General features: G+C 43.3%; 2 protein-coding genes across 3 annotated transcripts in view; one reads left to right on the plus strand and one right to left on the minus strand.

Annotated features, from left to right (window-relative positions):
* Window positions 1–4,529, minus strand: part of BOP1 (BOP1 ribosomal biogenesis factor) — a 74,089-nt gene extending 69,560 nt beyond the window's left edge. Inside the window, exons 1-2 of one of the 2 annotated variants that reach the window (XM_036740798.1) lie at window positions 4,153–4,529; window positions 1,850–2,038 (exon numbers count right to left, since the gene is read on the minus strand). In XM_036740798.1, the coding sequence (XP_036596693.1) occupies window positions 1,850–2,038; window positions 4,153–4,269 (306 nt within the window). In that variant the 5' untranslated portion in view covers window positions 4,270–4,529. The remainder of the gene's footprint in view (window positions 1–1,849; window positions 2,039–4,152) is intronic. The other variant, XM_036740799.1, reaches the window with a different exon arrangement.
* Window positions 4,530–4,652: 123 nt separating this feature from the next.
* Window positions 4,653–24,714, plus strand: part of HSF1 (heat shock transcription factor 1) — a 63,563-nt gene continuing 43,501 nt past the window's right edge. The window contains exon 1 of the mRNA XM_036766036.1: window positions 4,653–5,016. Within this exon, the coding sequence (XP_036621931.1) occupies window positions 4,900–5,016 (117 nt within the window). The 5' untranslated portion in view covers window positions 4,653–4,899. The remainder of the gene's footprint in view (window positions 5,017–24,714) is intronic.

The raw sequence follows: 24,714 nt of genomic DNA on the forward strand, positions 1-24,714 counted from the left end.
ATTTCAGATGTCATATCAAAAACAACCAACCTAGAAAACGGATCAAGGAGAGATCATTTAAGGGTCACCAGATTCCCTAAAAATCATTATTTTTTTTAAGACCTGGACATTATGTTTCAAGGAATCAAAATGAAAACTTCCCAGATTTATTAGAACCAGAAAGCAATATGAAGAGAAGAATCCCAGGAATATCATAATCCAAATCCAGAAAAAATATTGAGAGACTCCGGAAGGAAGAAGTTCAAATACCAAGACATACAGTAGCTTCTACTGTGAACAAAAGGAGATCTTAGAATATAAGATACCAAGAGGTAAAAGATATGAGTTTACAATCAATAACCTACCCTGCAAAGATGAATATAATCCTACAGGGGAAAAAACAGACCCATGATGGAATAGAGGACTTTGAAGCATTTCTGATGAGAAGACCAAAGCCAAGTAAGAACTCCGAAATGCAAACGTAAGAGTCAAGAGAAACTTAGAAGTTGATGTTTGATACTGTAATGTTAAAATTCTAATGGGAGGAAAGAAACAAGTGTCCCATCGGGACCTCAATCTCTTCAAGGGTACTGAGGGAATTAAATAAGAGAGAATAAGAAGTCCTAGGCATGGACTGGTCCTGTTCTGAAGGTTTGAAGAAGGAAAAGAGAAAGGAGAGTGAGAGAAAAAGAAGAGGGGGGAACTTGCTGATTCTCATAATTGAGTATGTAAGAAAGATACAAACAGAGAAAGGGGGTCAAGAGAGCAGAAATCAGATGAATTTCACTCTTATTTGAAATGGACAAAGAAGGGTTAAACATATACCAACAGTCTGGCGCAGATATATACCTAATTCAACAGTTAAGAGGGAGTATAATACAAGGGAGGAAGTGTAGAACCACAAGCAAAACAAACTTCCTAATCCTGAATGAGGGATGGGGGGTGGGAGAGAGGTAACACAAACAACTACAATTTAAGCAGGTACCCTAGACTTCCTCTTACATGGCTAAAAGAGATAATTTTGGAGTGAGTATGAATTGATGAAGAGTGAAATGTGCAAAATCAGGAAAACAATCTATACAAGGATGACAACATTGTAAAGAAAAATAACTTCAAAACAACTATAATCAATCCAATGACCATGTCACTAGAGGACCTATGGCAAAGTATGTTTACCCAAATCTTGACAGAAAGCTGACAGACTCAAGGAACAGAAAGTCACATACATTTTTGGACATAGATGCCATGTGGATTCATTTTTCATGACCATGCTTATTTATTACAAGTCTTTTCCCCAATTTTTCTCATTTTTAATGGGGGAGAGGGTGGTGTGGAGAGGAAGTAGGGAGTGTTAGCAATAAAAAGCAGACCACAGAAACATTTTTCCAAGTGTACAGAAGAGAGCAAAAGGAAATTCAGAAGGAAGCACAGAGAAATAGGACAGTTTTAAAAGTAATACATATAATACTTTTTTTTTCAAAATCTGTATTAAAGTAGATTTCCATTTTTCACATACTATCCTTTTTTTTAATGTTATGCTGTACATACGGAAATGTTCTTTTGATTTTTAGGTGCGAAATTTTAAAAATAAAATGAATAAAAGAATTCAAGCCTGTTGGCTCCCAGCCCAGTCCCCTTTCCACTGTAATGTAAGCTCCTCCAGAACAGATATTTCTCTTGTTTTTCTCTGTATCCTCAGCACATAACATAGCAATCAGCCAATAGTAAGGCCTTAAACACTTGTTGGCTGATTACACAATGCTAAAAAATGTTGAAGGATAGAGTCTTCAGTACTCCTAAAGGCACCCAAGGGGTAGAGCTGTCTGAAGCCAAAAAGCTCAGAGAAGAAAGGAACGACCTTTTCACTTACCTGGGACTTGTCCTGAGTCATCTTTGGGATGCTCCTGGATTGTCCACCTTCAATACTGCTGGCATCATCCTCACTACTGTCACTGCCAGAGTCCTCCAGACCTGAGAACACACTGTCTTCACTGTCGGATGGGTCAGACTCACTGCCTGCTGCACTCTGGCTGGGGGCTGGATGGCTGAAGAGAGGCAGCTGCCAAAGAAGCATTTATGTTATGGTATAGAACCACCAAAGACCCCCTCCATCTATGCCATGGTGCCAGTCAGAAGTGAGTAGAAGGGCTGACAGGCGCCATTAGCCAGAAGGGTAGATCAGGTTCAATGCTAATCAAAGAAGGTAACATAGTGCTTTGCAAATGCTATATAAAGCCTAGCTATTATCCTCCATCCAAGGGCTCTAATTTGCTCCTATTGGGTTTAGAGCCCCAATCATCTGGTCATTCACAATCTCTCAGCAAGTACACAACTCCGCTAGGCTCTACACAGGATGAAGAGGGGTACGATATATAAACTGTAACCTTAAGGAACTTATTCTTGTTCTCCCAATGTCACATTTTTAGGCATTTAAGTCACCCCTAAAATATGCCTTCCTCTGTGGACCAGCAAAACAGACCTATGATAGAAAACAGCTTTATGTAAAAGTGCCAGCTAATAAGGGTGGCAATAATCAATACACAGTCACTTGAAAAAGACTGGCAAATTCCAGGCACTAAGAGGTACTTGGACACCTCATGAGGAAATACCTAGCTCCAGGAACTCCCAACTTACAGTCCTTTTCAGGTTTGACACCACCTTGGCTACTCTGATATATGATCCACACCTGCTGCAAACGAAGTTTTTGGCCCACATAAGGGTTTAGAGAGGTGAGGATTGCAGAGAAAAAGCAGAACTATGCTAAGAGTGTCCTTGTGACAAGGGTACCCAGTGACCCTAGAGAGAGCCACTTACTTAGAAAAGAACGAGAGGGACAACTGAAGGGGAAGGGTGGAGGGGAACGTTTCATTTCCCAGTGCCTTGATATCCCTGGGGATTGGATCCAAAAGGACTAGCTCTTTCCTCAGGGTATTCTCCTGGGCCCTATATTCCTTGGTCCATCTCCTACTCCTCCTCCTCCATCTAGACTCTCATCTCTTACACACCTTTCCCTTCTCCTGTGTCTATCCTTCCCTCACTTCCTCAGACTCTTCTCCTTTAGGAATGCCTAATTCCTAAACAAACCCACCCTCGGTTTCTCCACTCCAACTCTCAAACACTCCCAAATCCATCTCATCTGGTCCATCAACCTCAACTATTTTTCCACTACAATGGCCCCTACATCTTCTCTACCCCACAGCACCAATTCTCTAGACATACCCAGTTTGCCTCGGACCTACCTGTAAGGGTTCCTTCTCCACTACTCCACAGATTTTCTAAGCTCTCTTCAGGTCCTTCTATCCTATCAGGGTGTCTCCCAACTACTCAACCCCTATCCATCTCTTGTCCCCCACTAATCCCTTCACCTAAATCACCCCTTTGAAAATACCCACTAAACATTATCAATCAGTGATTAGGGTCCTCTCTTTACCTTCCACATTGTCACATCCTCTCTGAAGCCACCAGTTTTATCTCCTCAGCATCCCTTTATTCATAAAATCTCCTCAGGCCTCAATCAATGTTCTTCTCCATTAAATTCCCCTTACCTTCTAAATCACCAATCCCCACATCTCGTACCAATGCCTTGACCTCCCCCTTCCTACCTCCTACAGTTCCCCAGCTGGGCTATCTTTCCATCAGTATCCCCTCTGGCCCCCATATCAGCACCTTTCCCCTCAATGTCCCCTTCCCTTCTGTACTTCATCGTCCCTGTCCCCTCAGGGCCCATGACCCTCAATGACCCCCATCTTCCCTGTTCCTTTTCTGTTCCCGTCTTTTGCCTCTTTTTGTATCCCCAGTGCTTGGCTGTGGACAAACCTAATAAATGCTAACTGACTGTCTCTCCTCTCCTTGGCCTCCCAGTGCCCACCCCCTTACTGTCCCCACCACTTCAGAGCCTTTCCTACTCTGTACCCTCAGGGTCCCTACATCATCCCTGTGCTCTCAACGATCCCTCACCTTCGATGCCCCTAAGGGCTCCCTCTCTCCCTGGCAGCCCCCTTCCTCCCTTTCCTCTTAAGGACCTTGTCCCTTAAGGACCTCTCTCCTGTCCCCTCAGCGGCCCCTCCTCATTTCCCTCTCCTCCGTGCCACCTCTACCCCTCTCCCCTAGCTGCCCCCTCGTCCTGTCCCCTCCCCTCCGCCCGCGTGCACGTGGCCCGCCTTGCGCTGTCACCTCCTCGCTGGACCCCGCCTCCTGCTGCTCTGGCTGCTGCTCCGCGGGCCTCTTCCCGGCCCTCGCTGGGGCTCCTGCTCCCATGCCTGCGCGCCTCCCGCCCCGCGCCCCGGCCATGTTCCCGCCGTTCGTCTCGCCGCTTCCTGGCTCTGGCGGCCGGAGACCTCGTCTCTTCTCTCTTCCCTCCCCTTCCTGTCCGGTTCTGGATTAGAAGCAGTGTGCGCCTGCGCTTGGCGCAGCTACGGGCGCGTCAGAGACGCCGAGACGCCGTTCCCGGTTTTTGGAGAGTCGAGGTGCGCATGCGCTCAAGCGTTCATCGAAGGGTAGTGGCAGAGAGCAAAGAAAAAGAGTGGCCGGGAAGACTTAAACGCTCACGCGAGAGGCGGGGCTGGGATGCCGTTGGGCGGAGGAAACGTCACGCGCGCGCACGCGTGTAGCTAGTCGACGCCGCCGGGGGCGAGCCCGTCGCAAGATGGCGGCGGCCATGCTGGGCCCCGGGGTTCTGTCTGCGCAGCGGGCGGCGGTAGCGGCTCGGGCAGTGGCAGAGTCGGCTACGGTGCCTGAGGCCGAGGCAGTGGCTCTCTTGCAGCTCCAGCAGCGGCGGCGATAAGTAGCAGTTTTCCTTCCCTCCGTACCCGGTCCGCTCGCAGCAGGCCGGCCCTCTCCTCCCCTCCCCTCCCTGCCCCTGCCCTGCCCGCTTTCCTCGGTGCCCGCCTCCCTGCCCTGCCCAGCCCGCCGGCCCCCGGAATGGAGTTGCCCGGGGGCCCCGGTATGGCGGGGCCCAGCAACGTCCCTGCCTTCCTGACCAAGCTGTGGACCCTAGTGAGCGATCCGGAGACAGACCCGCTAATCTGCTGGAGCCCGGTGAGGGCCTGGGGCGGGCACGGGGTGACGGCGGCTCCTCTTCCCTAGGAGCCTGGCGAGGGCCGGGGGGGCGCGCAGAGTGGTGATCCTTCTCCAGCTGCACCCAGGGCGGGGGGGCGCGGGGTGACGGCACCTCATTCCGCCTTGGAGACTGGAGAGGGGCTGGGTTGCATGGGGTTCTCCTCTCCACTGCTGCGCGGTGTAGCGGGGTCGGGAGGGGCACGGAGTGACTGCGCCTCGTACCCTTTGGAGACTGGAGAGGGGCTGGGGCGCCCAGGGTGGCGCTCCCTCCTTTGCAGCACCAGTCGTGGGGGGTGGTGCACGCGGCTTCGGCACCTCCTCCGCCGGAGCCGGGCGAGGGACTGGGGGCGCTCGGTATTTTGGTCCATCTGCCCTATGGTGCATACTGCGCCTCCCGTACTGAAGCTTGGCTAGGGGCTGGGACGCTCAGGCTGGCCCTCTGCTGCACAGTTAGGGGTAGGAGAAAAGTGGCATGGGGTTATTGCGCCTCGGAACAGGGCAGCATTTGCTAGAGTGGGGGATGGGAGGACTGTGGCTGTAGGTCCTCACCCGCCGGAAGGGCTTGGAAGCTGTTCCCTAGCCCCTGTGAGATGCCCTCACATCTCAGCTCCAGAGTTGAAAGAGAGAGACCCTGTCCTAGAATCTGGAGAGGGAAAGGTAATACCAGACTGTTTATTTGTGGGGAGGGACATCCTCCCCAAGACATCCATTTGTTAGAAGCATATCAGTGAGGGCCTGGAAACCTGACATTTTTGGAGGGCCGAGGGAAGAGGCCTTAACAATGGACCAGTAAAGAAGGACTTGAAGATCTATAAGGTCACTTCCAACTCTAAAATCTTGCAATCCTAAGTTAGAGCCCGGTAATGAGGAAAGCTAGTATTGGCTTGCCCGTTTCTCACAGGTCCAGGAAGAAAGCTGTGAACTAAATCCTCATCAGCCAGAACCCTGGCAAAGGAAACATTAGATTCCACCTTGTTTATCTTCCACTTAGGGTGGAGTTGCAGATGTTCAGGTCACCTACTTAGAGCAGCTAGGTTACGAAGTAGTTAGGGTGCGGGCACTGGAGTCAGGAAGACCTGAGTTCAAATGGGGCCTCAGACACTTAGGACCTGTATGACCCTAGATGAGTCACTTAACTTTTGTTGCCTTCTCTGTGAAATGCAGATGATAGCTGCACCTACCTCCCAGAGTTGTTGTGAGGATAAAATGAGATACAGTTTGCAAACCACTTAGCCCTGTGCCTGGAGCATATTAGGCACCCTATAAATGTTAGCTAATATCATCACCATTATTATTATTACCTCTTTCATTACCTTTGGTCTTATAAAAGTAGTAACATAAAGGGAGAGAGAAATGAGGTGGCAGCCATGCATAGCACCTAGGTGGAGGATAGGAGAGGATAGAGCGCAGGACGTAGAGTGAAGAAGACCTGAGTTCAGGTTTGGCCTTAGACACTGAATAGCTTTGTGACCCTGAGCTTGTCACTTCACCCAAGCCTGCCTTGTTTCTCCATCTGTTAAATAAGGATAAGTAATAGCACCAACTTCCAAGACATTTGTGAGAATCAAATGGGATCATATGTATAAGGCACTATATAAATAATAGCTGTTATTGTCATATATCCTTACAATTCAGGAGTGTAACCCCCCTGAGCAATGCCTGCTGGGCAGCCAGCGATAGGTTTATCCCAGGCTGTGGCTAGACTGTGGTAGGTAGAAGAAAAAGTTTTCCCCTAGACCCATAGAAGTAGAGGTGAACAAAACAGTTTTGGAGCCCTTGTTCTTCCTGAATCATACAGCTGCTTGTCGGAGTGGCTAACCCTAAATTCCTAAGCCCTAAGCTCTTCCTAACCAAGCTTCCTAGTTGTTCAGCTGCTGTTCAACTGATGTCTGCCTTGGATGGGCAGAACTAGAAAGATAGGGGTTGGGCCAGGCCTTCTCATTCCTTGGTCCTTACCTAACTTTTAGACAACTGGAGAAGTGTCTCTGTCAGTCTCAACAAGCCCAGAGTTTCAATAATAAACACTATTCCCAGGAAGTTATACTACATGGTAATTAATGTATGTTGCCAGAGGCAATGGCAGTAGAGAATATGGCATGATTTGGCCCAAAATATTGGGCTGCACCATGTTAAACTTAGTGGCTGTCTATGTGGTGAAAGACCTTATGGGAAAGTTCAGAAATCCAAAAGTGACATGATCTTTGGAAGGAACGTCCAGAGGGATAAGCAGCTGGTTTTTCTGTTTTTGTTGAGGGCTAGCTGTTTGACAGAAGGCACTGCACAGCCCCACTCCCTTAAGCAACCTCACAGCTGGGCAGCTCTGATTTGCTAGAATCAATCAGGGACTGCATCTGGAATTAATAGATCAAAGCTCAACTGGGTAGGAGCTGCTGTTTACATTTTTGCAGTGATGTCCCAGGATATCCTGTAAATCTCATAGAAACCAGGTGTTTAAGGCTAAGGGGGGGAAAGTATCTGACTGCCCGCTTTTTGAGGATGGACAATCCATATACTCTGAAGAGTAGAAATTATAAGCCATCTTAACCTGGTAAGGTCTTGGCCTCTGAATATACATAGCCCCCGATGAGCTAAAATAACTGCCACATGAGTTCCTTGCTCACCATGAGATACTTGATTTTTCTTTCTCAAATCAGTCTCTTGAGAAAAGGAAAAGGAAATCCTTGATGTACCAGTTTTGAGCTTTCCCTTGCCTGAGTCCAGCTTGGAGCTCTCATACCAGGCTCACTCTGCTTATGCACAGCTCAGTTTTTTTTTTTTTTTTGGCAATTAAACAGAGTTTCCTGTTTATTTTTCTTTAATTCTCTTGGTCTAAAATATTATCTTGAAAAATTCCTCCTAAGAGAGATCTAGAAGCTAAGCTTTCCACAAATAAGTGCTTCATAAGAGTATAATTTTATATCTCCCCGTTATCTCCTGGACCTGGGTGTTTTTCATCAATGAAATCTTGCAGTGGGCAATAATAATAATTTCATAATCATACTCTCCTTAGGACACCACACTCATTGTCAAAGCCAGATTGTCATGTTCCTTACCAAGGATGACTTCAGAACAAGCTTTAGAAGCAGGAGAAATTGAATATAGAACAAAGCATATTTTAAACTTTCCCAGTTGGTGTAAAAATGAATCTTGAAAATGATTAAATTTTCTTATCAACGTTCACTTTTTTACTTCAAGGCTTTGTTTTTAAAAAATGTACATTGTAGAAGAATGACATTTAATAAACTACTTTTCTTGGCAAAGTATATTTAAAAGGGCTTTTAAGAAACGACAACAAACACCACAACATTAAGCTTTCTCATCCCCAGGCTTCTAAGTCAAAAGTATAATACTATAATATAGTATATATAATAGTATAATACCGTACTATGTCACCCACCTCTTATTCCTAACATTAGTCTGTCTAAAAGTAGAATGGCTGCATCAGCGGTTAGTCAGTGAACATTAAATGCCTACTATGTGCCAGACACAGTGCTAAGTGCTGCAGATACAAAGAAAGGCAGATGTTCCCTGCTCTCAAGGAGTTCAGGATCTAATGGGGGTGGGGGGGAGAGGCAATGCAAAATTATGTATAAACAAGTTATAGATGAGTTAATTTGGATATAGTCAACAGAAGGAAGGCACTAGCATTCAGAGGAATTGGGGAGGGCTTCTTATAGAAGGTGGGCTTTTAGCTGGGACTTGAAAGAGGCTAGTAGGCAGAGAGGGAGAGGATCATCATTAGAGGTCTTTAGACAGAGACTAGGTGGTTTTTGAGGTGTGCAACAAAGAAGATTCTTATTCACATAGATGCAAAACTAGATACTCTCTGATATCCCTTCCAGCTCTGAGACTCTGTGATTGTGGGTGTAATAAGTTATGGGGAAATGTTTGCTTCCTTGTCATTGTTTCCTTACTTTTGTGGTTACCCCTTCAAGAGCCACCTTGAACTTCTCCTTCAGCCATCTTTCCTACAACTTCCTCATCACAAATAACTTGAAAGAAACCATTTTAAAGCCCTTTGCTATAATTCACATGACCGGTCGTTTTGTGAGCCCCCTTTATTAGATCCAGGGTTCTCTGTAATCAGGGTTCTGGACAACTGAAAGGAGAGCATCCAGGGTCCACCAAATGGTATTGGCCTTTCAAAGAAGTCCTCTTACCATTTATTCTTGCTTGAAGTTTGCAGGAAATCTAGCTGGGTAAAGTCCAAGTGTTAGGGATCTACTATGGGGCTGGGCCAGGCCTCAGTTTCCAGACCAGGCTGGAAGAAAACTCCAGAGAACTAGTGCAAGAAGTTGCCCCTAGTTTAAGCTGAAAAAGAACAGTTCAAGAGGGATCTCTAGACTCCTGATGAGGTAATATTCAGGAACCCTAGAAGAATCATACTTGGTTGGACGCTACGTAAACCAAAGTGAACATTTGGCTCTAGCCTTCTCAGAGCTCCCAGCCAGCTTTATTATCTGCTCATTGTATTGCAACCCTTTCCTCCAATTGTAGAAATGCTAGGTAGGGTTCGGACCAGAACCCATTTGTAGCCTGTCTGATCTTGCCTAGTCAGCACCCTGGTTAGGCTGGGATTGGTGCATGAGATGGCTGGTTGAGTGCCAGTGATGACAATGCAGAAATGAGTGCTGAGAAGAGGCAAGAAAGGGACATGGAATGGTACAGGCAACACAAAAATCCATTCCTATCCAAGCTAGGCATTGTATCACAAAACAAATGTGATACCTTCTGTTTCTGTGGCCAAAGAGTCTACCATGCCTTCTTGGAGTAGGACCTCTAGTCACTAGCCTCTCTACAGAGTTTACTACCCCAAGTCCCTCCTTGCTAGACTGATAAACTTTTCTCTGTGGGAACATCAGCCCTTCAGGGAAGATTGCCCGTTTTATGGATAAGACAAAGAACATAAGGTTACCAGGAAGCTATGTGACATGATTACAGCTGATGCCTGCCAGCCCTTAACTTTCTAGTCTGTTGCTCCACCTAACATCTCAGATGGATGTTATAATGAGGCTTGTTAAGGAATGATGTACCTTTCCAAGGAATGATAATCTTAGATCCAGGAGGTTTGAAGGAGCAGTCCTGTCTGGAAACAGAGAAATAGCCTAAGTAGTCTCTAAAAAACATGGAATTCTAACCCTTCTTGCCCATCCCAATATTGGGAGAAAGTAGCCTGAGTTACCATCCTCAAGAACAGGAGGGAGACATTACGATGACTGCTTTATTCTTTTAAGTAGGATATGTTGGGTTTTTTTTTCATTCCCATCCCATTAACAAATATTTCATTGAATATAGGACCTTTTTCCTGAGCGTCTAAAGTCATCTAGAATTTATGGTCCCTTTTCTCCTCCCCAGAGCTGCTCTAAAGCAGCACTTCTTAAATTGTGGGGCTCAACCCAATATGGGGTCAAGAAAAATTTGGCAACAGTAAGACGTTTCTGAATGTGCAGTGACCAAAGATTAATTAAAAATCAAACACCTAATGAATCCAGGGTGTTTCTGGCAGCACTTGCCCATGTTGCAGCAACTTCACTGTAGCCTTGGTTCTGAACACAAAGCATGACCACTTTGCACTGCGCATGCCCTCAGGCCATGCAATATCATGGAAGGCTACCCAAACACCAGAAGCCCTGCTCTAAAGTATGGTTCTACCCTACTGCCTACCTAGGACTAGTTTAGGGACCCTGAAGTAAGGATCAAAATGATAGTGTGTAGGTATGAAAACAATCATTTTACATCTCTTGCATAGGAAAGGAAAGAGATGGTAAAAGATTGTCCCCTGTTGTCTCCATTTGAGAGTGTTTGCAATTACATTCAATATCCCTCACTCCCTTCCCCACTCCCCACCTTAGCGATACAGACTTTTGTTCCATCTTATTTCTTCCAATTCTCACTGGCTTTTTAGCCTCTTTCTCTGGGCTAGGTGTTCTTGGTCCTCTAGAGTTGTCACATTGTAGCTGTTCATTCACTTTTCAGGATTAGCTTGTCTTTGTGACCCAAGATCAGGGGTGGAGGACTCATGGCCTTCTCGGTCCTTGAGTGCAGCCTTTTTACTGAGTCCAAGTTTTACAGAACAAATCCTTTTAAGGAGACTTGTTCTATGAAGTTTGGATTCAGTCAAAAGGCCACACTTGAGGACCTAGAGGGCCACATATGGCCTTGAGGCTGTAGGTTCCCCACCTCGACCCAAGATCATTAGCTGCAAAGATTCCTATTAGATAAGTCAGTAACCTGAGTGGAAATCATCTCTCTGTTGGAACCATGAGCCCCATGTTGCCAATAGTCCAGCCAAACAAGAACTATCTTGACAAATACTGAAGGTCTAGAGAGGCAAGAGTTAAAATCCAGGGAGGTAGGGCAGCTAGGTGGGACAGTAGACAGAGCACCAGATCTGGAGTCAGGAGGACTTGAATTCAAATTTGACCTCAGACACTTACTAGCTGTGTAATCCTGGGTAAGTCACTTAACTTGCCTCAGTTCCTCATCTGTAAAATGAAGTGGAAAAGGAAATAGCAAACCACTGTGGTAGCTTTATCAAAAAAAATCCCAAATGGGGTCACGAAGAGTCAGACACAACTAACTGAACAACAAAAACAAAAGCTAGGCAAATAATGTCTACATCCTAGAAGTTAAAGTAAGTTGAATGAAAAGCTTTACTAGCAACATGTTGCGTTCTGATTCTAAGGTGGGGACTGTTTGTCCTCTGCCCTACATGCTATATGTGGGGCAGCTCTGCATTTACAGTGTTTCATTTTAGCCAGGAGAATAAGCCTCTTGGCTGAGACAGAGATATAGATGATAGCATTACCTCACATCAACCTATGGGTGACCTCTCAGTACTTCTGAAGCTGGAAAAGTCACCATTGGGTGAGAACCTTCAGATGGACGTGTGTTGGTCATTTTTCTTAGATGGAGCAGACAGTATGGTCTAGTGGAACCTGTAGCTGGTCTTGGTGTCAGGAGGATTTGGGTTTGAAGCCCATCACGTAGAAAATGGAAATAATAGCACCACCTCACAGAATTGTTGTGAGGCTCAAGTGAGATGGTATATGAAAAGCAGTTTCTCAACCCCAAAACATGGGTATGTTATTGTGGTTTGTGAGGATCAAGTTTCAGTTGTATATAGAAGTTTTTAAAATATGTTTCTATTTCATAGATGTTCTGCAGAGCTCCTCTGGATTTCAGCAAGGAACAGAAGAGCTAAGTTGGCACTACTGTCACTGATTGGTACCAATATCAGTCCTGGGGGCACTGTAGTTAGCTAGCTAATTGGCTATTGTTTTGTTGGGCTTCTTAGAAACTACATGTTACTGCTGCTCACGCTGGAATGATTTGCTTTGAACCCTTTGCTTTCTCCCTTTACAGTTGATATCCATGCATACGGTATTGATACACATAATACTGGATATTATCATCATCATTGTTGTTGTTGTTTGGAGGAAGCTTAGAGTTTAAAGGTCAGGAATCTTGCAGCTGCTGGTAGCAGGTGTCCTTAATGAATGAAAATGAGTGAATGAAAGGAGAGGCTTTTATTAAGCGCTGGGGATACAAAAACAAAAGAAAAGTCCTCTTTACCTGTTCAGAGTATATATTCTAATGAGAAAAGTCTGGAAGGGGCACTTTGGTCAAGTTTCTAAGTTCTGAGAGTAGGGCCAGTGGGGAGTAGATTGACAGTCTTCCAGGAACTATGGCAGAATTGGTTCAGTCTTGGTTCCAGTGCTTAGCACTTGTAACAGGTACATAGTAGGTACTTAAAAGCTTATTAACTTGGTTCATGATCCCAGAACTGGGGAGAGGAGTAAAGAAGTATGGTTCTCCACAGTAGCAGGATAGTAAAGGATGTAGCCAAAGAGGAAGGAGTGAAGTAAAATGAAGCATGGCTGAAGCGTTCTCGAAATCTTGAACCCCAGGGCAGATGGTGTCTGGTGTTGGAATCTAGGTGGTTTTTGAGAAGGATGTGGTAGAGTCGGAAAACATTGTTTTGTAAGAGGAGCTTAATAAATGTTGGTTAAATTTTCTTACCTAAATCAGAAACACAGAACAACAGGGTTTCTGAGATCACATTTGTGAGCTTGTCCTAAAACATGGAGGGATCTTAAGAGACCATCTCCCTCAACCCAGAATTCAGAAAAAGGGGACATTAACCATCTCGGACAGATAGCTGACTCTCTTCTCTAGAGCCGAGCGGCAAGCATGAAACAATTGAAAAATCCTGGATCTGAAATGACAATATTTAGAGCTTGAAGTGTCCTTAAAGATCATTTTAGTCCAACCCTTTCATTTTACAGAAAAGAAAATCAAACCGGAAATATGAATTTAAATACTGGTTCTGATTCTTACTAGTTAATAGGAGCCATTTAATCTTTCCATTCCTACATTTTATCATCTGTAAAAGAGAGATACTCCTTGGACCACCAACTTAACAGGGTTGTTTAAAGGAAAGAAGTTTGCACATCTTAAAAGTGCTGTAAAAATATGAGTTATTATTGCCTTCCCTTGTTATCCTCTTCTGTTGATGAATGTCTTCCTATACCCAACCAAATGTTGTTATCCTTCGTAGAAGCCCAAAGGTGGAAAGAACCTTAGAAGTCATGTGATTCAACCATCCAGCCAATGCAGGAACCTCTTCTAAAGTATCTATGGCCATTTGGCCTCTGTTTAAATATTTGCAGTGGTAGGGATCTCACTACTATTCAAGATGAAGCATTATTAAGCACTTACTACATATCAGGCACTGTGCTAAACACATGCAAGCAAGCAAGATAGGCTCTACCATGGTGAGCTGTCATTCTAAAGGGGGTAAGGCATTTGGAGCACAAGAGCAGGAAGTGGTAGTCCACAGACTACCTAAATAAAGTCAAGTGAAGGCAAACATGGCTGCACCCTTCCTGAAGCAGTGGTCCCTAGACTGGCAGTTACCAGTCAGGAGAGCAGGGCTTCAAGGTGCAAATGCAGCTGCAAAAAGAAGTCCAGAGAGTCAAGCCCTAGTTTTTTCCTTGAAACCAGACAGAATAGTTCCAGTCCTTCTTTCATGTGAGAATCTGTGACAGAAGTCCCAGCTAAGAAACCACTAGGTTAAGGGCCCTTCTTCAGTTGTCAGTTAAACCAGTAGGAGGGAATTGAGATACAGATACTGTACAATAGACCTAATTACATACAAATACTAAGGAGTGCCTAGACATTGGGAGGCATTGAGAATGGGTGGTGAATATGAGCTAAGTCAGGGACATAGATGGGGCAGATAGGAATGCAAGCAAGATTAGAAAAACCAAGACAAGACAAAACTTGGATATTAGAAAAGCAGATCATGGATTACTAACAAAGATAAGAACATGAAAGTTTCCAGCCAAGACCAGGCTTTTCTAGGATCATCTCAGTAACAGAGGAAAACAATTTCAAATAAAACAGAGGATCAGCAAACACAAAGGGCAATATCTTTTAGGTAATTTCCACCATTTAGGTTGAATCCCCAACAACAGCAATGACTCAGAACCACAAGGAACTATGCTCTAGGTTTGATCCAGTGCCTCCTAAGGTGTCCTAACCCCCTCCCAATGGTGCCAAGAAAAAGATCCTTTCCACGTCCAGGAGGCCTTGGTCCCCAGTTCCCCCAACCCTAACCAGTACTAGGAAATAAGCATGAGCCCCTGTGTAGAGGGGGAGAAGAAACCCAGGGATGCAGGGATCCCAGACCAAAGTTCCCAGGGTGAGGCCACCTGGAATGAATTCGCAGACCCAAGCATTCTTTAAGTCAAGGAGGCAAAGATTTATCATGCTTTTCAGCGGGCAGGAGTTCTTAGGGAACCTGCAACCAAAGAGGGGCACAGGGGGGATTTTTATAGAAGCTTCTAGGGGATTAAAGTGGGGGACATGTCAGGTGTTTGGGGGTGGAATTAGGGAGTGGTGGAGGCATGTTTGGTTCTTAAAGGAACATGCACACTTAGTATCTACTTTCAGGCATATTACCCGAAGTTCTCTAGGAAATAGCCCACAGTGGGGTTGGGGGGGGGGGGGTTTACTGTGAAACATCACTAAATTCACTGTTGGTCGGAGCTAAAGGGGAATAGTTTCTCATCTAGTGTCTTGTTAGACAAAATACTCTGTCTAAGACACATGTTAGAAATATCAGTACATAGTAAATATGGTTATGAATGACTCAGTGTACTAAGGAAGAAGCAGAGATAAGTCGGGGCATGCTGCCCTTTAGCTAGAGAGAGAGAGCCTGGGACAGAATATGTTTTGAAAACTAGATGTGTTTATGAGAACTGGATGTGTTTTGGAATTGGGGTTCAGGCACAGGCACCCAAGCAGAGGCTGTTAGAATTTAGGGTCCCAAGCACCTCATCACCTGGACCACTAGAATCTCAACCCCACCTATGACGTTGGGAAGGAGCAGGGCACAGAGACTAGGATCCCAGGCTCAGATTGTGATCTCTTCCTTGATTTTCCACACCAAGACTTCTGGCTACATTGTTGCTGTTGTTCAGTTGTTTCAATTGGGTCTAGCCCTTCATGACACTATTTGGGGTTTTCTTGGCAAAGATACTTGCAGTGGTTTGCCATTTCTTTCTCCACTTCATGTTACAGTTGAGGAAATTGAGGCAGAAAGGGTTGAATGACTTGCCCAGGGCCACACAGCTAGTAAGTGTCTGAGACCAGATTTGAACTCAGGAACACGAGTCTTCCTGACTCCATGCCAGAAGCTCTATCCACTGTGCTACCCATCTGCTCTCTGGCAGCTATATTCTTGGGCGAGTAATTGAAAACTGAGGATAGCTTCTTTTACCTGTTGACTCCTGCCATGTGCAAAGAGACCCTCTTCTTGCTTCTAAAAAGGAATAGCTCACTGAAAGCCAAGAAGAGCTGAACATCACACCTTCTATGAAATTAGCAATATTCTTCCAAACTATTGAACATTCATGAATACAATATACCTTTGTGGGGGTAGTTTTAAAAGTTGGTCAAAATTACTTAATATTTCTCAATATAATTCCTGTATAAATATATCCACTTCTAAGAAATGAAAACAAAGTTCAGGTCACAGTCAACAAAAGAACAAGATGGCAAATTTACTCCTGCTGACAGTAAATGTGGTATGAAGAGTAATCCAGCATGCACAAACAAGGTTAGATTTGAATTGACCTGTTTGAATCTGCCCTCACAATTAGTCAGCATAGACTCATGACTCATTAGTTGTTATTGCTGTGTTTGTGGCCTTTGACAGAAAGTGTGAATGATCTTAAAGTTAATCATTGTATGGATGTTAAATCGCCTGTGTTATTTCACAATAAAAATATAAGCTGATTTTCAAAAAAACTGCAACTTTTAAAATATTAAAACAATTCAGTAATTATAAATAATTGTTTGAAATGTTTGGTTAAGTTTACATTTCATTGCCTTAAATATGTCTGTCATAAAAGATTTTATCAATAGATATCTAAATTACATTTTTTTGTTTAACATTTGTGTAGGCTAAAATTATAATAATGTTTCATCTATTTTAATAAAATAAGAATTAGTAAAATTTAGATTGTGTAGCTTATTTTATGAAAAGAGAGAAGTCTTAACAACTTATTGTCAAAGAGGGGTTTGGAAACCACTGAAAGACCTGCTTAGTAAATCTTTCAGCTATTTCTCATATGTCATGGTTTCTAAACACTTCATCTTGTTCTCCCTCTTCTGGACACTCTTTAGTTTGTAAAATATAAGCCCAAAATTGAGCACAGTATTCTACAGTTTGATCAGACCGGGTCAAAAAATTTCGTGTGTAAAATGAGAGGTTTGGACTCCATGAACTCTAAAATCCTATTGGGCTTAATATCTATGATCCTGTGACTGTCATTTCCCTAGTTTTGGGATCCTGTCTTCTTGTTAATGAAGCCTCAGATTTAAGCCTCTTGCCTCTTAATTTGGTCCTTTGCAGAGTTTCAGAATAACTCGTTGAGTTACGTTGTTGTTTTTTTTTTTCATAACAGTCCTTTGGAGAGAAGACTGTTAATTCCACCTACTCCCATCCTCTTCTAGATGCTTTAATCATATAGTTGCTATCTCCTATGCCCTTAGTCTTGTACTAGATACTAGGGGAATACTGAGAAGAAATATAGTTCTTTTCCTTCTAAAGGCATACATTCTAGTTGGGGGGATGAAACACAATATAACATGATAAAAGAACAATAGACGACCACATGTAATTAGTGCACAGCTAATTGCATATCGTTGTGGGCTGGTGTCAACAGAGAAGGCTTTGTGGAAGAAGGGGACCTTGAAGTGTGAGGAAAATTTATAGATACCTTAAAGGTTTCTTTGAAGTCTCTGTCTCATTCTTCATAAGTTATGTATTGCCTGTCATTTTTTCATTATTATTTTTTCCTGAATCTTCTCCACAGTGGTTGTTCATTCATTCAGTTGTGTCCAACTCTTCATGACCCCATGGACCATAGCACACCAGGCCCTTCTATCCTTCACTATCTCCTGAAGTCTGGCCAAGCTCATGTTCGTTGCTTCCATGACACTATCCATCTCATTCTCTGCCATCCCCTTCTCCTTTTACCTTCAATCTTAACCAGCATCAGAGTCTTTTCCAATGAGTTCTGCCTTCTCATTATGTGGGAGAAAGTATTTAAGCTTCAGCATCAGTATTTGTCCTTCCAATTAAATTAATTTCTAAATTAATTTCTTCTTTCAGTATTGACTGATCTGATTTCCTTGTCCAAGGAACACTCATAAATCTTCTCCAGCACCACAATTCAAAAGTGTCAATCCTGCGGCACTCAGCTTTCCTTATAATCCAATTTTCAAAGCCATATGTTACGACTAAAAAACCGTAACTTTGACTGTATGGACCTTTGTCATCAAGGTGATGTCTCTGCTTTTTAGTATGCTGTCCAGATAGGCTATGGCTTTCCTTCCAAGCAACAAGCACCTTGTGAAAAAATACCAAACTTTAAAAAGCCATAGTATCTTCATAAAGATTGAGCAGTATGTAAAGAATAGTTGAGGGGTGTGATTTTCTCTACATGTAATTTTGGGGCTCAAAATTATCTTTCTTTTTCTTGCTAGGCCTTTTTCTGCTAGCCTTTTGTTAGTCTTCACTGGCTTTTCGTTGTCATTCCTTTTGAATTCCCCAAATGGCCTACCTCTGTTGTATCAGAACATTATTATGGTTTTGATTACAACCCTAACTTCAGAATCATTAGCCACTTTTGCACCAATGATTACATTTATAAATATAGGTTGAACGCTTAGTTCCATGCAGTTCATTAGTAAAGATAATGAGAAATCACTAGATTCACACCTGTTCACTGAGGGAATGTGGTCTTATCAACTCCTTCAACAAGTGTGCCCAGCTCTGTGCCAAGGAGGATGGAGTATACAGTTTTAATATCTTACATTCACGTTATACTGAAAAACTTTTGGGTTATTTTACTCACAATAATTCTGTCAAGTAGGTAGTGTATATATTAGCCGCATTTACAGATGAGCAGATATGGCAACACAAAAGCAGGAGCCTATACTCCCTGACTGCCGGTAGCTTATGGTCTAGTTGGGAACATAAGGTGATTTGTGAAGTAAGAGACATGCCCTGTTGGTCTTACCTAGTCAACTACTGGGTGTGATAAAAGACCTTTTTCTTTTTTCTTATCCCCTTAATGTTAAGCTCTTAGAGTTGTCCAGGCCTATCCTGATATGCTGGCAGAAATCATGGAAGACTTTCCAAATATTCTTTCAGACCAGGGCCAGACCCCTCATTGGGTTCTGGCAGTAGAGTTGAAAAGACTGTTTCACCTACCAGCAGTATTCTAAGAGAAAGAGAGACACAACTAATATGCACAGTTTGACCCACAACTCCCTAACATTTTCCAAATGAGCCACTTTTCATTTCCTCATTGTCTGTGAACTAGAGCAAGATCAAGGGGATCATGGGATTCTAGATTTGGATAGAGCTGGAAGGGATTTCAGAAATCCTCAAGGCATCATTTTACAATTGAAGAACTGAGGCCCAGGAAGATTGTGACTTGCCAAGGTATGACTGACCATGAGCAGACTGGTATCAGAAGTGGGATGTGAATCCATGCTTTTGAGCCAGTAATCTTTCTTCTGCAACTGGAAGCCATATTCCTCTCCTGATCTGGAATCCCCCTGGACTTAAGTAGATTTGGCAGCAATATTTGACTTGGTGATTGGCCATCTATCAAAATTAAATAGTACGTTGCAGTTGACCTGTATAATTTTTTAAAGGCCTAACACTTTGCTCGATGCTGGAGATACTTCCATTGATTTTATTAATGGGAGTGTTTCTACCAGTAGCACAGATTGGATCCCATTTTCTCCCTCTCATCTTGTGCAGAGATGGCTTAGAGTAAGGCAGCTAGCAATCCTGACTAATGATAGATTTTTGGTCTTGGATAAGCTGGCTGAGCCCTATCCCTTCCTGAAGTTATAAGTGGGGTAGCTGAGTTGGGATTCTAGTGATCCAACGGCTCTTCTCCATTTCTTAGTCTTGAGTAGAATTGGGAGACCAAGGCCTTTTGGACAGGAAACCCAAGGCAGTCATCTTGTCACCCCTTGAGACTGAGGTTGGGAGAGGGATGGGATACCCCCGGTACTGGATCAGACCTAGAACAAGACACTTTATAATTCTCAGTTTTATTTTAGTGTTCCTTTGTTTTGAGGGGGATAGGGAATTACCCAAATGATATTTCCCTTTGTCTTTATTGATCTGTTTTACTTTGCATTGTTTTCCACTGGTCTTGAGATGGTTTTAGAAGAAGCCAGTGTTGGTTGGAAACTTTCATGTTGCCATCTTTGCCAGCTACCCTTGATCTGTTTTCCCAATTCTTATCTTGTCCTTGTTTTCCTAATTTTGTTTGTATTCCCAAATGCTCCATTTGTCCCTTCAACCCAGCTTACCATCCATTTCCTGTGATATAATGATACTCTATAGAGTGTCTCAATATGTGTACCTGGGGTGGACAGGATATACAGATACGCACTGAACTGGGCCCAAAGGGGCACAGAGAAAAATGACTGGGTTGCTGTGAGGAAATTGTAAAGCTTGTTTACTGACCTTAAGCTTCCCATGAGATCATAAGCCCTTCTTTTCAGTACTAAGATTTTTCCATTGTTGCCATGTGACAGAATGACATGGAACATGACTGCCTCCAAAGAACTGAAAAGGAGTACATACAAAAACGGAAATAAGGGCATTTAACTGATAACAAGAGCTAGCATTTATATAGCGCTTTAAAGTTTGCAAAACACTTTACAAAATCTCTTTTTATCCTTGCAACAACCCTGGGAAGTAGGTGTTATTATTATGCCCATTTTACAGATGAGGAAACTAAGGCAGACAGAAGTTGAGCAACTTGCCCAGGGTCACACAGTTATTAAGCGTCCACAGCTGAATTTGAACTCAGGTCTTCCAGACTTCAGCCCTAGCATTAAAAATGTCAGTGATGGTAATCTCAGAATGAGATGAAGCTGCAAATAGACTGCCACATGGTTCCCTGTCACTAGAAGTCTTAGAACAAAAGTTAGAGGATCATCTGTTGGTTGTGTTAGAGGAGAGTTCTTATTCCGGTATGGTTTGTACTAGATGGCCTCAAGCATCTTCCAACTCTGAAAGTCTATGAAAACAGAGACTTGGACTGGATCTCATTGACTTCTCTTCCAGCTCATTCATTGCTGCAGTGAGGTGGGGAAGGGCAGAGTTCTAGGGCAAGAAAGCCCACCTACAGGAATGAAATGAAGGGAGATCAGAAGAGGCTTCCTGGAGAGGGTGAGATTTTATCTGGGACTTGAAGGAAGCCAAGAGGCAGACATGAGGAGGGAGAGCATTCCAGGCACAGATGACAGCAAGTAAAATTATACAAAGTTGGAATATGGAGTCTTGCATTTGAAGAACAGTGAAAAGACAAGTGTCACTGGATTACAGAGTACATGGTGGGGAATAAGGTATAAGAAGACTAGAAAGGTAGGAGGGGGCTAGATCATGAAGGACTTTGAATGCCAAACAGAGGATTTTATATTTGATCCTGGAGGTAAAGGGAACTGCTGAAGTTTATTGAATAGGGGAGGTAATGTGGCCAGACCCTTGCTTTAGGAAGATCACTTTGACAGCTGATGTAGGATGGACCGAGTTGGGAGAGATCTGAAGCAGAGAGACCAACTAGCAGGCTATAGTAATACCAGATGTGAGGGGATGAGGGCCTGCACCAAGGTTGTGGTAGTACCCAAGGAGAGAAAGGGGAATATCTGAGAGAAGTTGCAAAAATAAAACCAACAGACCTTGACAGGGAATTGCATTGGAGGAGGGGTGAGTGAGGACTTGAGAATGACACCTAGGTTGGGAGACTGGGAGGATGACTAGAAAATCATCAGCAAAGAGATAATTGAATCCAGGAGAATGTATGAGATCACCAAGTGAAACAGAAGAAAAAGACCAAGGACAGAGTCCTGTGGGACACCCACAGTTAGCAAGCATGGCCTGGATGAAAATCCAGCAAAGGAGATTACACAAGCAGTTTGATAGGTAGAACAAAGTGGGAATAGCATCCTGAAAACCTAGAGAGAAGAGAGAGTATCAAGGAGGAGAGAGGGTGACTGAAAGTGTCAGAGATCAAAGAGAATGAGGGTTGAGAAAAGGCCATTAGATTGTGAATTGAGAGATCTTTTGTAACTGAAGAGAACAGTTGCAGTTGAATGGTGAGTTCAGAAGCCAGACTTTAGAGAATTAAGAAGGAAGTGGAAACTCAAATTGTAAGTGGCTTTCTCAGAGAGTATTATCTGCAAACGGGAGGGAGGGATATGAGACAGCTAACCAGGGTGGATGGATCATCAGGATTTTTTGAGGATAAGGAAACTTGGATATGTTTGTAGGCAGTAGAGGAAAAAGCCAGCAGATAGGGAGAAATCGAAGATAGAGAGTAGGTAGAGGAGACAGGATTGAATGGGATCCCTTGTAAGTAGAAGGATTTACTTAGGCAAGGAGAAGGGCTGCCACATTGTGTTAGAGACATTGGTGAAGTCAGAGATCATAGCAGAAAGCATCTGGGAGATAGGAGTTTAGGAGGAAAGGGAGAAAAGGAAGTTCAGAGTGAATGGACTCAATTTTTTATAGTGAAATTTTTTTCAGGCAGGGTTCTTAGCTGAGACGGATGGGAATTGGGGGAGCCAGCTGTAGGAGGCTTGAGGAGGGATGAAAAAGTTTGGAAAAGCTGCTCCCCTGAAGGAGATTAGTAAATGATTTAGGGAGGTGTAAAAGGGTTGCCTTTCTATACTGAGGGCCCAATTGAGATTGCATGACGTAAATTTATTGTGGCTAAAAGTGTCAACCACTGATGCAGAGAAGTCAACAAGGATGGAGATTGAGAAGAGAACATTGGATTTGTCAATTAAGAGATTATCAGTAAGTTTGGAAAGACCAGTTTCAGTTAAATCATGAGGGAAGAAGTCAGATTGGAGAGGGTTTAGAAGAGAGAAAAAGGCACCAAGTGCGTATTATTATTTTAAAGGAGTGGGCAGAGAAGGGAAGGAGAAATATAGACTGGTAGCTATAAGGATAGTAGGATCAAATGAGAGTTTTTTTAAGAGTAGAGAAGACATAAAATATTTTTAGGCAGCAGGCGAGGAGCTAGTACATAGAAAGAGATTGGAGATTAAGAGGAAGGGATAGGGGCAGCTGGGTGGCACAGTGAGTAGAGCACCAGCCCTGGAGTCAGGAGGACTTGAGTTCAAATCCAGCCTCAGACACTTGCCACATGTACTAGCTGTGTGACCTTGGGACAGTCACTTAACCCCAATTGCCCTGCCCAAAAAAAAAAACAAAAAACACAAAAACAAGAGAAAGGGATAGTGGCCAGGGCCATGTATGAGATGAAGGGTACCTGTAGGGGTTTTGACTATAGAGGGGTAGTCCAACGTTTACTCCCAAGAAGATACAGGGGAAAGGCAGACCCTTGGACAGGGTCATTAGAGCAAAGGCCCCCAGGAGATGGTGGCGCATATCAGTCACACTGTGTTGAAGGAGGACTGTTGAGCAAAATGTGAGGTTGGTATTTAATAGAAGAATTTCACTTTCTCCTACTACCAGGTTTTCTGCATCTTGAGAGAAAGTCTTATTCATTCCTTTGTTAGCTGTACCTCTAGTAACTTCTAACTTTAAAATCCTTTAACTAATGAATATCTTATCATGTCATGGAGGCTATCCTGTGTCGGAGAAACAGAAACTATCTAAGGACCTACCAAGCTAGAAAGATTTGATATTTATCTCTGATATTTGTCTTCCAAGGACCATCCCATCTGAGTTCAGAGAGGCTCATTACTAAATTGGCTGTGGTGTGGTGACTTTGCTAGTCCCAACAGCTCTCAAAGACTAAGTGTTAAGTTTGAGATAGGGTATAATTTATAGTCATTAGAAGGACTACTTGTGCTGACAAAATTGCCGATCCCTGAAATATTGAAGTATAGATTTCTTATTAAGTATAGACACACTGGTGGAAGGAGTGCCTATACTGATGATATCACAAATCCATCTAAATACAGTATTGCTTGATTGTGTAAGCACCCTCAGATTCTTTTTGCAGTACAGTGTAATTTCAATACCCAAGGATCCAGGCAGATGACATCAGCATTGGTGTTCACTTTACAAATGCCATTCACAGCTCCACAATCCATTTACAAAATTTTATGATGTGGCAGGGCAACCTACTGTTGAAGTCTGTACACTGAGCTAGCCTAGTCCTTTGTACATATGCAGTTTGTCACCAGGTCAATATTCAAAACCTTTCCAAATAACTAAGAGCTGCCAAATTGGCACTTTGTTGGCATAGCCTTCAAGAACTCAGGATTACCTCTTCACAATGATGAGGCATTAGAAGAGAACTTCAGTGGAGCCATTATAGGTCCTAAAGAAACAAAATAAAGTTTCTGTTTATGCCCTTGCCTTCAGAGGATAGGAAAACTTCCCTGTAGGTCTCCCTAGGCTCCAATATTTCTTTTTCCATATTCCATAACCCCATTTTAGTCCTCAAGCAAATGTGGGCTACTTAGTGCCACTTGTCTTAATTTGCGTGGAGCCTACTAGTTCAGATACAAATGTTCTCTCTGAAGGTTCTGGCTCATACTCTTCTCCTGGAAAGTCACAGTAGGTAAGAAAGGAATGGTAAAAGTTGTTTTCCTTCTGTTTCATATATACTTCCCTACCCCATGAATGAATTTTAAATTACACTAGATAGATCCTATTGCAGCATAGTGTGACCCTGAGAAACACAGTCCCTACCAAACTTCTCTCTTTTCCCTGCTGAACTTTGTATATCCAGTTATTCTATGCATGATCATTTTTACGAGCTGATTAGTTGTTTAAAAGGTTTGTCCATAAGCTGCAATTTCCTTCTGGTTTCATATATAGCAAAAGAAGGTCAAGATCAGTGTAATTTCCTTCCTCCCGAAATATATTATGTCTTATTGGTCACTGGATAATAATCTCATATTTGTAGTACAAACAGCCACGTAAAAGTATATAGAAAATCTGAAGACTTATTATCTTAGCACTTTACTGCCTTTCCATTCTTCGGCCATCATCACAGCAGAAACCAGAAGAGGGCCACATTAGACTGAGGTCTATTTTGCATTTTCTTTTGTTTCATGGGTTGCTGACACAAAAGTATTTGTTATTGA

The sequence above is a fragment of the Trichosurus vulpecula genome, chromosome 1 (assembly GCF_011100635.1).
Source record: "Trichosurus vulpecula isolate mTriVul1 chromosome 1, mTriVul1.pri, whole genome shotgun sequence".
In the NCBI taxonomy this organism is placed as follows: domain Eukaryota; kingdom Metazoa; phylum Chordata; class Mammalia; order Diprotodontia; family Phalangeridae; genus Trichosurus; species Trichosurus vulpecula.